The sequence below is a fragment of the Otolemur garnettii genome, unplaced genomic scaffold (genome assembly GCF_000181295.1).
Source record: "Otolemur garnettii isolate 467f Iridium unplaced genomic scaffold, OtoGar3 scaffold00001, whole genome shotgun sequence".
Classification (NCBI taxonomy): Eukaryota; Metazoa; Chordata; class Mammalia; order Primates; family Galagidae; genus Otolemur; species Otolemur garnettii.
The window spans coordinates 58,451,949-58,467,190 of NW_003852396.1; the positions used below are offsets into that span (position 1 = coordinate 58,451,949).

At 35.2% G+C, this 15,242-nt stretch overlaps 2 protein-coding genes across 3 annotated transcripts in view; one reads left to right on the plus strand and one right to left on the minus strand.

The window, feature by feature from the left end:
* The window catches only part of DNAJC24 (DnaJ heat shock protein family (Hsp40) member C24), a 57,353-nt gene extending 42,836 nt beyond the window's left edge, over nucleotides 1-14,517 (plus strand). Inside the window, exons 4-5 of the mRNA XM_003781206.3 lie at nucleotides 9,892-9,960; nucleotides 13,808-14,517. Of these exons, the coding sequence (XP_003781254.1) occupies nucleotides 9,892-9,960; nucleotides 13,808-13,938 (200 nt within the window). The 3' untranslated portion in view covers nucleotides 13,939-14,517. The remainder of the gene's footprint in view (nucleotides 1-9,891; nucleotides 9,961-13,807) is intronic.
* A 73-nt stretch (nucleotides 14,518-14,590) lies between these two features.
* IMMP1L (inner mitochondrial membrane peptidase subunit 1) overlaps nucleotides 14,591-15,242 on the minus strand; it is a 93,713-nt gene continuing 93,061 nt past the window's right edge. For both annotated transcript variants that reach the window (XM_023508088.1, XM_003781207.3), the window contains exon 7: nucleotides 14,591-14,756. In XM_023508088.1, the coding sequence (XP_023363856.1) occupies nucleotides 14,688-14,756 (69 nt within the window). In that variant the 3' untranslated portion in view covers nucleotides 14,591-14,687. The remainder of the gene's footprint in view (nucleotides 14,757-15,242) is intronic.

Here is a 15,242-nt window from a genome sequence, read left to right on the forward strand (position 1 = left end):
TTTTCAAAGTCATAATAAACCTACTTTTGTATTTTTATTTATTTTGAATACTGTATTAAATTTTTCTTCTTGATTCAGAAGTCGCTCCTCAGAAAAAGGAAATGAACTTGAACTTCTAACAGTGAGGATTGACATTTGAAAAAAGGAAAATCTTTGAGAGTGATAATTTGTTAAAGACCAGGAGAGAGTGAGTTTATTATAACCAGGTCAAAGCACTCTTTTTTTCTGGATCACCGCCCCACCACTGTGGGAATAGCTTTGTTAACAAAACTCTTTTTTGCATGTGGTGATAGTTCATTGTAGAACTGTCTTTTATTTTTTTTTTTGCAGTTTTTGGCTGGGGCTGGGTTTGAACCTGCCACCTCCAGTATATGGGGCCAGCACCCTACTCCTTTGAGCCACAGGCACTGCTTGATTGTAGAACTTTCTTTTCATATAGTGTGCTTTAAATATGTTTGTTTCCTCCCCACCATTAACTTGTAGTATAAAATAAATTTGAGAACTCTTGTTATACTTGGGAAGGCGGCAGGAGGTACTTCATTGGCTGATCTTGAATGCATTATCTTATTTCATAGCTCAAAGTTCGTGTCTGTTGTAAGAAAAGCCTCTTCAATATTGCCCACAGATACATATTTATCTAAAAGATAATTCAAAGGAGCCCTTGACATCCGTATTTCTGTGCTTTCCAAAAGACATGATTAAATGAATTCTAGAGAAAAATAGTCTAGATCAGATAACCTAAAGCAGATCCAGTTTTTCCTCTTTCACTTCTATTCTGTATTCTTAGTTGACATTTTAGGGCAATGTTGGTCATGCCAGAGAAAAGCAAATCTAAGAAAAGGATGAGTAATAATCAGTTCCCAGAGATTGTACATGTTGAAAGCAAGTTAACTAGTGAATTTAATCATTTTGTTCCGGTTGGCATATTTACCTTGTTGTTTCTAAGGATGCTTCCAAAGGCTAGCTGCAGTGTTCCCCTGGAAAGTATGTAGTTATTTAAGACTAGGTTTTGCATTTCAACCAAATGAGCACTTTGGAAAACCATTACAGGATTTATAGAATGTTTACATGGTGTAAACATGTTTGGTGCCTTTATAAATCTTATGGGACCATTTTCTCATACTAAACATATTAAAAACACATCAGAAGTATATCATGGGAAAACAGTAGGGATCATGATTCAGTAGTTTGCAACGTGACAATCACACAGATCTCTGATGTCTTAGTGGCTCTGTAGAATGACACAGCTTATGAGTTAAGTTGCTTCTCTGTGACCTGAAGAGTAAAAAACCTTCAAATAAAGTAAATCAGATTAAGTAATATTTAAAAAATTATATGGATTGTGTTTGGAATGCTGGTTAACGCCAAACAACAATGATGGCTCCAACCAAAAAAAATAGCCAGGCGTTGTGGCGGGCGCCTGTGGTCCCAGCTACTTGGGAGGTAGAGGCAGGAGACTCACTTGAGCCCAGAAGTTGGAGGTTGCTGTGAGCTGCGATGCCACAGCACTCTACCCAGGGGACAGCTTGAGGCTCTGTCTCAAAAGAAAGGGAATCCTGGTTAATATGTTATTTTATATTATGATATATCTTGGTTCCTTCTTAGTGAGTTATTTTGGTGATGTGGAATCTTCACTCAGTTGGTCAAGTCAGAACAGCCTGGTTCAAAAGGGGGTCAGCCCAGACATTGTGAGTGTGCCTTTGCTCAAAGCTAATCAGCTACTCTCCTCAGCTAGATGCAGGTGGTCATTTCTGGTGTTCTGTTGCACAATTCACTTGGTCCCTTTGTTAGGATAAATATTTATGAATGGAAGATAAGCAAATAAATGTTGGAAAAAATGAGGAACATAACTTAAAATTCCACCAACATTTGTGTGTCAGATAATTAAATCAACATGTAATTTCTTAAAATAAGAATCCTTCTTGAAAAGCATGTTATAGACTGATTAACTCCATAAGAAGGGAAAGTAATATACCTTTAAATGTAGAAAATATGAATTTGGTTTAAATATTAAGAATGACTTAATGCCTGATGTTTGTGTATATTATGTCCTAAAGCTGACTCTTACAAAATATGTGAATTAGTCAGATTAGGGTTTCCATTCATGGTCATATTAGTATTTTCCATTTGATTTTAAGAATTTTACAGTTGGCTGTAAAAATGTGCTTCGGGTAAAACTGGAAGATAAACATTAGGGTATTTTTTTTTTTGATGACTATTTCTGAGAAAAGTAAGTCTGTGAAATGATGCAGAAAATCTATGTAGACAGTCAGGGACTGGCTTTATCTTGAGAGAAAGAACATGGATAAAACTTTACTGTGAGAATCCCCCTGCCCCAACTTATTTTTCACAGAAGATGACTATTCAACATCATTTATTACTTTTGTTTGATGCAAAATTGTTTTTGCAGTGAAAATCTATTTAAAATTATTTTTCATGATTTTGAATAAAATTTGGCTAGTTTCAAATAATGCTATAGAAATCTATAGACAGATTATGGTCATAATTCTGCTACACTTAGGCACAGTTGGGAGTTCTGATTTAATAAGTGAGACTTGTAGAATTTTAGGAAGTATTTTTTCCAACTTTAACCTTTTTCCCAATTTCTACTTGGTTACTTGACTCAGTTGAAATCAGTGGGTCCAAAATCAGGACTTGGGTCACCTTTCTCAACTGTTTCTTCCTCAAGTTGAAACTTTAGTTTCATATTATACTCTGGTTACTTCTGCTTTGCTTTATTTACTATCAATGAATCAGAAATGTCAGTTGACATTTCTTTCTTTAATTGTTTTTCCTATTTGATCTTTTTATTCTCATAGCTACCATTGTAGTCTATCCCCAGATTAAAACACATATCCAGATTATTTCCATAGCTGCTAGCTGGCCTTCCATTCTCCACTGCTGACTGCTGCCTTCCCCACAGTTCTTTACATTTTGATCGATCTAGCTTTCTTTATTCTCACTCCTTTATAATCTTTATAACTCTATTCCCTCCCAACGCAGCACTTAACCATCCACCTGGAATTTAAATGGGACAGAAGCTTTTACACTCATCCTTGTTACATGTACTTTTTCCAGCTTCATAACCTATTGGAAACCTAACGTGAATTTTCTCCTCTGGTCCAGTTAGGGACTCCCAGACACATCTGCCTATGCTGTTTGTTTTTACTCAGAACCACCCTCCCATTCTGATTCATTTTCTCCATTCAGGTCCAACTCAAGTCATTCCATTTCTCCCACCCTACTTCCCACCGTGTTCCAAAGACTTCCCTGATGTTCTGTTCCATCATCATTTGTTTCTACCTTATGAATTTAATTCATGAAATTAATTATTTTGTAATTTTTTTCTTTCTGGTTCCTATCTTTTCATTCTGTGTTTCCTAACTTTGGAAGGACTAAAAACCTGTTTAGACTATGGCTTTGATAATAATTGGCCAGTTTTATTGTGACCTGCATATCAAAGTACTTAAAATTTGGTAATATTGTTATAAATCTAAAGTCAAGAGTTGCTGCCTTTTTGTATTGTGGTATTTGATTCCCCCCCCTACTAATAATAGATTGATCTTTTTATAGTTTTCTTATGGTCCCATATAGACACTCCAACACAAACACGAGATAATAACAGTTAAAATAGCTATCGTTTACTAAGCACTCAAACTGTAGTTATTGTATTTTAAACATTGTTTAACAGTCTTATGACGAAAATAATATCTGTTTTCTATAGAGCGGGTGTAAGGCTCAGTAGGTTAAATAATGTGATTAAGGTCATACAGCTAGTAGTTCATAGAAAGGATTCAGAGGAAGAAGAAAACATTGTCTTCATCACTGAGCTGTTCTTCCAAGTTTCCTAGGTTGTATACAATCTATTTTTAGTTCCAGATAATCAGGTATGAGGCATTTTTGAGGGTTAGGCCTACTACTGCTGCTTTCCCTATTCTGTAGTGAAACAGAAAGAATTAAGTTTCCGGGTTTCATATGGTCCCTTTCATGAGCACTGAGTTTATATCCAGTTTATAAAAGCTCCACAGTTCTTCAGGTTCATAATCTTTGAGTTGGTAGTTGTTCTTCAATGTGGAAAGCCTTATAATTGTGACTCTTTAATTTCATCTGGGAAAAGACTTAATGAACAGGTTTCTAATTAAGTGCTGCCTGCTTCTCAGTCTTTTACCATGGTTGAGTCTTTTCCAAGAGCACAGACATGTTAAAGACAGGAAAACTGATTACTTTCAGGTTGCTTTTTATATGAAAAATTTGATTATGTATAGTGAAACTTTTTAAGAATGAGGTGAGTGTTCATAATTAAATTACTTGGTTTTGAGACAGAAAGGAAAATGCTGTTTGCTTTTAACTTATATACACAGATGTTTTTAAGTTTGAAATAACATTTAAGCATTTGAAATGGCATGAAAATATTGTGGGCTAACTGCTAAATTGAGGCCAGTTGAGGATGTGATGTTCATGTGAATAACAAGGCTTTACCATGAGAATAGTGTGGACAGAGCTGCAGATGGATCTTTTGGCCAGTATGGGTTGAATAAGACTTCTAAATATTTTGGCTGTAATGAGTAAAGTTAAATTCCTCTCCCCTGTAGCTTTTTGTTGCTGTTATTTATATTTTTATTTCTTTTTTTCTTAATTGTAGCTATATATAGAAAAGGCTTCCTGGGATTAGGAAGTGTAATTATTTAGGCATTAAACAAAGACTTGTTTTAGAAATTTTACTATCATTAGGAGGAAGGTTTAAAAGACTGGAATTCCATTGTCTTGTAAGAAGTAAGAAATATTTATTGATTCCCAAATGGAGCTGAAAAAACCTTTCCTCTTTTAGAAAGTTGTGAATGACCCAGCGAGAGCTCTAGTAAGCTTTACTGAACCAAGCTGCTAATAGTTATTTAATGTTATTCTTCAGTGTGAAAGAATCTCTGTAGATTTTCCTTTTAATCTCTTTGAATTGCAGGCTCATAAACCATGCTGATGAGTCTTGCCAGTGTTTTCTTAGATCCCACTGTTGAGACAATGGAGCCACAGAATTCTTTTACCTCTTGTTGTCAGACAAATCCAATAGAACACAAGGTCAGAAGGGCCTGTACTTCTAAAGGCTGAAAAATTCTTTTTCAAGCAACCATCTAAATTATTTGATTTTATCATATTCCTCAGGAACTGCTTGTTAGCTATAATGAACAGATTTTTATATGTAAGTAAATTTGCAAGTTTTTCCTGTTTTCTGTATTTGGCTAAGCTTTTGAGCACAGAACAGGGTGTGAACAGACCTTAATGTTCTTAGATACCTTGGAAAAAGTTGACCCCATTTCCTTCAAAAGAATCAGGAATCGCATAGTATATTGGACTTAAGATGGACTACTCCAAATGCCAGGTAATGCTTTTCTTTCCAAATGACTGTGGAGTTTTGGTTGTGGGATTCTCTTTTTTAAAAAAATACTCATTACCATTCTATCGCAAAAGATTCCAGGTTTATAATCTGAAATCTGTTTCTTTAATTCACTAAGTTAGTTTATGTTTGTTCTCTCAACATTTTTAAGTGTCATGTTAATAAGGAGAACTTTGAGATAGGATTTGCATTTCTAGATACCTGTTAAAATGTATCGTTACAATGAGCAAAATATTTATAATATGTATTACTGCAAAAGAAAACTAACTTTATCTGTTTTGAAAATGCCATGCCTGATTAGTAGACAATTATCAAAGCTAATTATAGGGTTCCTGTGAGTTACTTTGGAGGTTGGGAAAGAATTAAGTTTTCTAATTATAACCACAATGGTGGACAAGCAGAGATCATTGTTTAAAAAGAAAAAAACACACACTGATTTGTTTGTGCTCTTTCCTTATAATTGTAGTGGAGCTAGGTTGTGGGGGGGTGGAATTTGCTGTTGCCCATCCCTGGACACCTGCCTTTCAACAAAGGATCTTGGTCACCCCCCACCGCCCACATTTAGATTCACCTTTTACTTGAATGTACCCTGTCTGCTCATTATACAGTTCTCCAGGGATCCAATTTTCCTGAGTTAATCACCCCCAGCCTTTTTCACAAGTTGTTAGATTACTGACTTTCAAAGAATACAGATATTCTTATTTTTTCCTTACTCTCTTATCTTTCCTTATTTTTATTTAAAAATGTAGTCAGTAGACTCAGTCTCGATGGTTTGCCTTTAATACATTCATTGAAGCATAACGTCTGCACACAGAAATGCCTGAGTCTAAGTATATAGTTGATGGATTTTCACAGTGCACATACCCATTTAACCAGAAGGCCCCTTGTAACTTCCTCCAATTGCTACTCATTCTCTCCTCCCCCAAACACCACAGGGAATTTTGCCAATTACCTTTCTTATTAATTGGCAATCAAACAATATATTCTCTTTTGTGTCCGATACTGATTTTAAAAACAAGAGTCCCCACAGAAGGTTGGACTATGTGCCCCTGGTATTGAATAATCAGGTCACACTATACATACGTTTAGACAGCCATAGAATGTAAGAATAACTTAATATCCTCCTTTCAACTCTGATTTTGGGTGAAGTACTAACCATTTTTGTCTTCTCTTTCCCCATTCACCATGAGATATAGTCTAAGCTAATCTTTCAACCCAGAAATAACTTTGCATAAAGAGGGAAAAAAAAAAAAACTACAAAAGCCACTTTTTTGAGTAGGTGGAATAACAGAAAGGGTTCCACATGAAATACTAGTAACTGTGTATGAATAATAGCTTCCCAGTAGAGAAGCAGAGCAATAGGAAGCTGACTTGTGTGGCAGTTACGTTTCCAACTTCTTGTGTATTATTTTTAAATAAAAATGGGTTATCTTTCTGTACAATTAAGATATTACAGATGCTCTAGATAGGTTAGATTTTAGAAGCTGATTCATCTTGTTATCTCTGCCTTGTCTTATGTGCTTTAATTGATTTCAGAATAACTTAAGATATCTATAAGATACTCTAGACTAGAATATAGACAAGTTGGTTGTCAATTACACCTGTTTTTCCCCTAAACAAACTCTGTTAAATGCTAATTACCCACAAGGTAATTCATATCCTCAAATCTGAAACTGTGTGTAATCACCCCATCCTAACAAAACTACTCTGATCCTTTTGAGTAAGAAAATAAAACATGATAACATGATTTTCTTATCCATGAGAACTTTATGTAGAATTTTTTAAATATTAGGAATAATTCTGCCCTTTCTGTAATGTCCCCATGGTTCCCATGGCACCATGAGTGGCTCTGTCCTAGCTGGCTCCCTCTGTTAATGTCTACTGTTTTATTTTCTCTCGTGTCATATGTCTAAGGCAGGAAACGAGGGCCTCAAGCTCTGTTCCCTCCATAATTTGATTAAATGTTGTGTATTTTGGTGAGGATTTTTTGTTTGTTCATTTTGTTCTGAAATTAGGGTATGTAAAATAAAGAAGATAGTTTTACACAGAAAAATAGGAATAACCGAATAACATATAGTCAAGTATACTTTGTCAAATGTGAAAATTAAATTATTTCCTTTTGTTTAGAAGTTACTTAGCGTATTGATAAATTCTGCGTAAGCTATTTAGTGGGCATGCAGAGATGGAGGAACTGTCTTTGACGACTGGCATAGTCTTTTACCTTTGGATTTTAGGGACTGTTAATACCAGTAAATATGAAGTGGTATAATATTTGATGTAACTTAATAGAAAACCATGGTGAGTTCAAAATATTGTATAATCTTTTCATCTATTTTAAAATTATGTAACTCACCAATAAATTTTGAACAGGCAGTTATTAAATATAATTAAATTGCTGGCATTCATGTATAGAACAAAGAGAAGGATTCTCAGCAAGTGAATTAAGAGACTAGTGCAACAGCTAAAGAAAATTTCATTGGCGTGGGGAGTAGATTTTAGTAGTTTTTTAAGCATTGACTTCTAGGAGAACAATATTAGCATACAGGAAATCTAACATGCTTTTGAAAAGAACAGTGCTTACCATCTATAGTTAGTTGCCTCTTTGTCCCAAAGACTTGTTTTAAGCAAGAGAGTCCATGCTTCTACTACATGGACCACACTCTTAATAAATTTTGGTGGAATTACAGGCTTCTTCAGACATTCCATCAGTGGAACATTAACACAACACAGTTGTGTTGTGGGGTTGTTGAAATATTAAAACAGGCTTGGTGCCTGTGGCTCAAGCAGCTAAGGTGCCAGCCACATACACCTAAGGTGGCGGGTTCGAATCCCCAGCCCAGGCCCGCCAAACAACGATGGCTGCAACCAAAAAATGGCCGGGCATTGTGGTGGGCGCCTGTAGTCCCAGCTACTTGGGAGGCTGAGGCAGGAGACTCGCTTGGAGGTTGGAGGTTGCTGTGAGTGTGATGCCATGGCACTCTACCCAGGGGGATAGCTTGAGGCTCCGTCAAAAAAAAAAAAAAAAGAAATATTAAGTCTCTCTTTAAGTAACATGTACTTGTTATTCTATAATAAGCAGTTCAAAGTCAAATGACTGATAGCCCCTTACACTTGGGTAAAGCTTCATATTTAAAGCACCTTTAGCCTGATCCTGTTTGATTGGAAAGAACTCCCTTCTCTTAGTCTCTTGAACTGCTATAACAAAATACCATAGGTGGAGTAGCTTCAACAAAATGTATTTCCCATAGCTATGGAGGCTGGAAAGTCCAACCCAGATCCAGGTGCTGGTTGATTCAGTTTCTGATGATGAGAGCTCTTCTGGCTTACAGCCTCCTTCCTGAGCCCTCACATCGCCTTTCCTCTGGAGAGCTCTTTCTCTTCTCATGCTCTCTTTATAGGGGCACCAGTTCTATGGGATTAGGACCCCACAATTGTGACTTTTTTTTTTTTTTTTTTTTTAGACAGAGAGACTCTTGCCCTGGGTAGAGTGTCATGGAGTTCCAGCAACTTCAAATTCCTGGGCTCAAATGATCCTCTTGCCTCAGCCTCCCAAGTAGCTGGGACTAAAGGCACCTGCTACTAAAACTAGACCCAGCTAGTTTTAGTTTTTATTTTTAGTAGAGATAGGGTCTAGATCTTGCTGAGGCTGGTATCAAACTCTAATCTACTTTCCAAGTAGAGTCACATTGTGGGTTAGGGCATCAACGTAAGGATTATGGGGGCGGGGGGCACAGGCCTGTCAACAGCAACCTTCATGAAGCGTGTAAGAGATAACCTCTGTCTTAGACATGGAGAAAAACTAGGTTAAAAAAGCTAGTAAAATATAAGGTTCAGATATAGTTACTTTTACCTAAAAATTGTTTCTCACAAAATAGAGGTTACTAGTTGATTGTGAAGAATTATCAACGACTACTCCATTTTGCATTTGTACATTTTGAAAATGGGACAGATTTAACTATTCAAATTTATAAGAAGAGGTATGTTCTAGATGTTTTAGTTAGCTGGAGTAAGGTAGCCTTAACACTGCTGTCAAAAGTATTAAGCTACACACCCCTATTGTGAAATTAATTTATACCTTTTATATGAAAGCTATAACCTAATAACCACCTAAGGATACGAGGAAGGGGGAGGGAGGGGGGAATGGGTGGAGGGAGGGGGATTCAAGGGTTCACTTCTGTGGTTCATCTTACAAGGGTACAAGTGAATCTTTCTATGAGCAGAATATGAACATTTTAACACATTAACTAAGAAAATTACATGAAGGCTATGTTAACTAGTTTGATGACAGTGTTTTGGATTGTTTGTGAAAACACCACACTGTACCCCAGAAGTGCATTAATGTACACAGTTACCATTCAATTAAAAAAAAAAAAGTATTAAGCTAAGTTTTTAACTGGTAGGTAAATTAGAATTGTAGTGACCAGGCTGGATTTACCCTCTCAGCATTCTTCCTGATTGCAATTCAAGTATCAAAATTAAATGTCATGTTTTATATTTTACAGAAGATGATCTGAGAAATATAGGACCAGTAGATGCTCAAATATATCTTGAAGAAATGTCTTGGAATGAAGGTTGGAACTTTTTTTTCTCTTGACTACAGTGAGGAAAAATAATAGGAATTTCCTTTTCTTTTTCTTTTAGGTATTTTCTATAAGAAAAAAACTCATTATTTAGAAATATTAAAAAGGAGTAATAGCTTGGCCTTCCATATATATGTGTATTTCTGTATTATTTTTGCTTAATTCTAAGCTTAATTGATATCTCCCTAATATGGCTTATGTCTGTCCAGTTATTATTAGATGTTAGGTGCATAAGGTGTGTCATTAGAGTCTTTTTGGTTTAATTTTTACTTTTGGCTTTTGGAATTCTGTCTAGTGTGGTAAATAAAGTAAGAGGCTGCTTTTGTTTTGTTCTTTGTAACAGTTGAGATGAATCCCTATTAGAATTTTCTTCTCTTTATGGGACCATTAACTTTTGGGCAGTGCTTTTTATGTTACACTCTTCTACTTGGAGGCTTGATTTTTACTTTAAACTCTGGCTTTTTGATTATCTCTTAGGAACTTTTCAGTGAAAAATCTTTCACTGCCCTTGCTCCATCGTGAAGTCATGCCTTTTTCCCTAAAAATTTAAACTTAAATCCAGTTTAATTTTCCCATTTTTCTGATAGTTCCTTGAGTTTTTTTGATTAGATATCATAAAATAGAGAAAACACCCTTTTCTAAATGGAAGCCAAGAGTACAGCACTTCTCAATTTCTCTGGGCAAATGAAGAAAATCTCCCTATTTTTTAGAATTTTTATATATTCTTAAACAAACAGCTTTATTGTTTACCCGGGGGTACAGATTCCCTATGGCTTGTAAAATTTTACTAATGAGTGTGGATGGGTAGATGAACAGCCATCTGAAAGCAACTTTTTCTGGTTTTTAATGTCAAATTCTTAGTGCTCATAAGAAATGGGTCAAAAGCCATATTAACTGAAGAGAATGATTTTTTTCACCTGTTGGACCAACATTCTGCCTCCAACCACCCAAATGAAATCCTAAATCCTAGAGTGGAGATTCTTATTTGCAGTGAATAATTGGAAAAGTTGAGTTTTTTGTGTTTTTTTTTTTTTTTTTCTGTAGAGACAGAGTTTCACTTTGTCACCCTTTACCAAGGGTGACAATGGCATCACACAGCTCACAGCAACCTCCAAATCCTGGGCTTAGGTGATTCTCTTGCCTCAGCCTCCTGAGTAGCTGGGACTACATGCGCCTACCACAATGGCCCAGCTATTTTCTTGTTGCAGTTTGGCCAGGGCTGGGTTTGAACCGACCACCCTTGGTATACGGGGCCGGTGTTCTGCTCACTGAGCCACAGGTGCCGCCCTGGCAAAGTGGAGGTTTTTTATAACTAGGCTCCCAGTGGTGGTGATAGTCTCATCAGAATAAACAGAAAAGCGACTGCTGTGAAAACAATAAATACATTAGTGATGGAGCTTTTCACACTAGGTTGTGCAGGGGAGTGATTAGAAGAGGTCATTTATCAGGGAGACTTCCAAACTAAATATTTTTAGAAAATAGTTGGCTCCTTTCAATCAGTATGTATATGTGTGTATGTGTTTAATTTCTCATAAACAAATTCATTCTTTTGCTGTAGTTGGCATGGCTGATAATACTACATTTAGTAATGAGTCCTCATAATATAAAAATCATGAAAATGGGTTTTTATAAATTTTGTTAAACTTTAACAACTATAATAATCTTAAGATTTTATTTTAAAGTAAGGTTGTAGGTTGGTGACTTAAGCACCTGTTTAGTCAGTAAATACATGGGCTTTTTCATACAAGTGGAAATGCTAACATATTAAAGGAAATGCATAATGTGAAATCATTAAAAGTTATCATAAATGTGTTAGTGTCCCTGCTACTCCTTAAAAAGTAAACTTGATAATAAAGGAGATACAGAAGGGCCCGATCATAGCCAATCAATCAGTAATAAGCAGAGAAAATTAATCTTTAGAGGATCCCTTTAGATGCTAATTTAAATTAAGGGTTTTTATCATTGTAAAGATGGGAATAATCCTTACTGTCATGAGACAAAAAACTGAGCAACAGCTACATGAAGCCATTACTCTTGCAAGAATATTTTAAAACTACGTAAGTTTTGAATAAAACTTTTTTGTAACTGAAAAGACTAGCTTTGGCAGATGAAATTAAATGAAAAGTATGATCACCTGGGCAAGTAAAAAATTGCTTAAAACTTCCTTCAGGATCATTTTCAGAATGGAAGGTGAATATCCTGAACAGGAAAAAAAGTGATGAAAACCCTCCATGATAGACACAACCAAATTATCAGCTGCATGATCAAAAGACAGTATGAAATGACACATTTATTATGCTTAAAAGGAATGCATGAAGTGTTGAGGGACTGAAGCTAACCTCCTTACACGTAGTCTTTTGTGTAGTTTTGTCATTTTGGTGGTCTTCGTTCAGTTTATTTAAAAGGATGATTTATGTAAAAATACTTTGTTAAAAGTGTGATGGTAAAGTAATAACAGAAGAAATTTTAACAAGATGTGAATTTTTAGCAAGCATTAACATTGGGAGTCGTCTACAACAAAACTCCACAATAGCCCCTGGTGTCCTCAGTGTCATTTACCAAGCACATGTCACCTCAGATTGTTTCTCAGTGTTCATTGAGGTAGTAAAAAAACAAGAGGGGGAGATATAGTTTAAGAAAATTAATGTTTAGAATATGTACACTTTTAGACAATTTAATAATCAATTCACTTTGAAAACATGCTCTAGTACATAGAGCTCAGGCAAGGAAGATATTTGTATGTTTAATTCAAGATTAAATTATTTTTCATTTTGGATAAAGAAGGCATTGTGAAGAATAAAAAGCAAGATTAGGTGAATGAATTCCATATTTTCCAATCAAGATTGCTTTTTTTACTAATTTTTCCAACATTACACTTAATAGAAAGCAAAAACAAAACAGGTGAATTTTTCTTTTTATTACTGTGTACAGGGAGATCAAAATATTAATCAAGTTTGAGAACTGAATGAAGATATTTGTAGGAAATCCTGAGTTCTTCTGTGACTTACTTCCTTTATCTCTAATAGAAAATTATGCTACTAAACTAGATTATGTGATTAGTAAGTTCTTTTTCTTTGATGGTCACTTCTCAGAGATAGGAAAATGGAATGAACAGTGGATCAGAAATCTTTCAGTAGAAGAACACAAGAATTACAACTTCTTAGGAGGATGATAAACTTAAAATTTCCATCATTTAGAGTCAAAATTTTGTACCATATTGCCTCCTATGGGCATCTCTTTTTGGTTCATGTGTCCTTTGTAAACACCAGAATACAGACACACTCCACTGGGAGAAAAGAAAAAAATCCATAGTGTTGTGTCTATACATATGAGTCAGGATTCTTGAAATTGACTGACAGTACATAAAGTATCCAGATGTTGAACTTGATAAATAATCGATTTAGTGGAATTTTCTCTAAAGGATAAACTCTGGGCAAAAGCATCATGCTCCTTAACAGTGAGACAAGCAGGGCTGTTTTTCTTTTCTGTCACTGCAGTGTTTTCGACAAATACATTGTTGAAATAATGTGAAATTTACATATCTTAATAGAAAACTTCTGAAGAAATTTCATGGGTTTCTTCTGATCATCCCCTCTCCCCCCAAAATCTGGACTTTTGATTTATAGCTCAGTCCATCTCCTCTGTAGATAAAAATTCTTTGGCAAATAATTTTTAGAAGCCCTACCCTTATGTAAGAATTTTTTTCCCATTTCTCCTTTCAATATATATTGAACTGCTTTCTTTCATTTTGCAATCTCTGTGGGATTAACTCTGCATTTTTTATTGTGTTAGTGAAGTAGTTACTTGTGTTTGAAGCATTATTTTGTTTTCTTTGCAGATAATCACTCTTTTTCTCTGAGTTGCCGATGTGGTGGAAAATACAGTGTTTCCAAGGATGAAGCAGAAGAAGTTAACTTGATTTCTTGTGATACATGTTCACTAATTATAGAAGTCCTTCATTGTAACTAAAAACTATTCACTACTTGGAGTCATCTAACTTTGTATTTTGACATGAGGAAGAGAGGCCACTGGGCTTTGCATTTTCAAGGAAATGGGTTTCTTTTTGGTCAGCCTGATTATTTGCAAAGAAAATGCAAGATTGTAGGGGTGGTGCCCCTGGCTCAAAGGAGTAGGGTGCTGGCCCCATATACCAGAGGAAATCAGTATATTACTTTTGTTAAGATACAGTCAGTATTAATGCCTACACTTATCAATAAGTGGTATACAGTACGATGAAATCTACTTTTACAGTAATTATTGACTATAGCAAACTGTAAGTGGCATATTCCTTAAAGATTTATTTTTCTATGTATTCAATATTCTGCATACAGTATAAGTCAGAACTCATTTAATGAACTTTAAAAGATCCTATTATAATGGGATCACTGAAACGTTTTTATTTCAAATGAGTGGGCTAAGCATGTAACTTAGCAGTTTTTTACTCTAACTCTTGAGCAGATTGTTGGATTGGGTTGATAATTACTACTCTGATTTGTAAATTCATTATATCTCTGAAACCAAAAAATCAAAAGTGAGGTAGTCGTCTAGGTAACTCTACCCCCTATGTTTTGAACTAATAGCTTGCAGAGTGTGTTGCTTATTAACAACATATAACTAAAAATGAATAGCAAATAGTTTACTGGTAAATACATGGTTTTAATGGCAGTAATAAATTCACCTGAACAGGGGACAATAATCTTCAAAAGAATAAATTTTTGCTAATCATCAGAAAATCTGTGTCCATTAGGGCTGTCACGTAGAAATCCAAAATCACTGAGAGGCCAAATCTGTAAAATAAAAATGTGGTTGAAGACAATTAATGAAAGTAATGTTATATCATCATATTCCCTTTCTTGTTCATCCCTTGTTTAAGGATATTTAAAATGTCCTTACTTGCCAGTCAAGAATAAAATTATCTGCATCAAAGTAAGACTTTAGAAAATAAACTTCTATGTGTATATGTATTTAATCTCTAAAGTTTAGAACATTCAAGTATTCAAGAAATTATGTATGTTTGTTGTGTGAATATATATATATATATATATGTATGTATGAATATACAACCCTCTGTTTTCTTCTGCTACCCTCAAATAAGAGTAAATTATACACCTTCAACTTAAAAGTGGCTAGGTTTTAAGTACTTGAATATGGCATCTGTTTCAGTGTCTGTGTATTCTTTTTTTTTTATTTTGAGACAGAGCCTCAAGCTATCCCCTGGGTAGAGTGCCACCGTGGCATCACAGCTCACAGCAACCTCCAACTCCTGGGCTCAA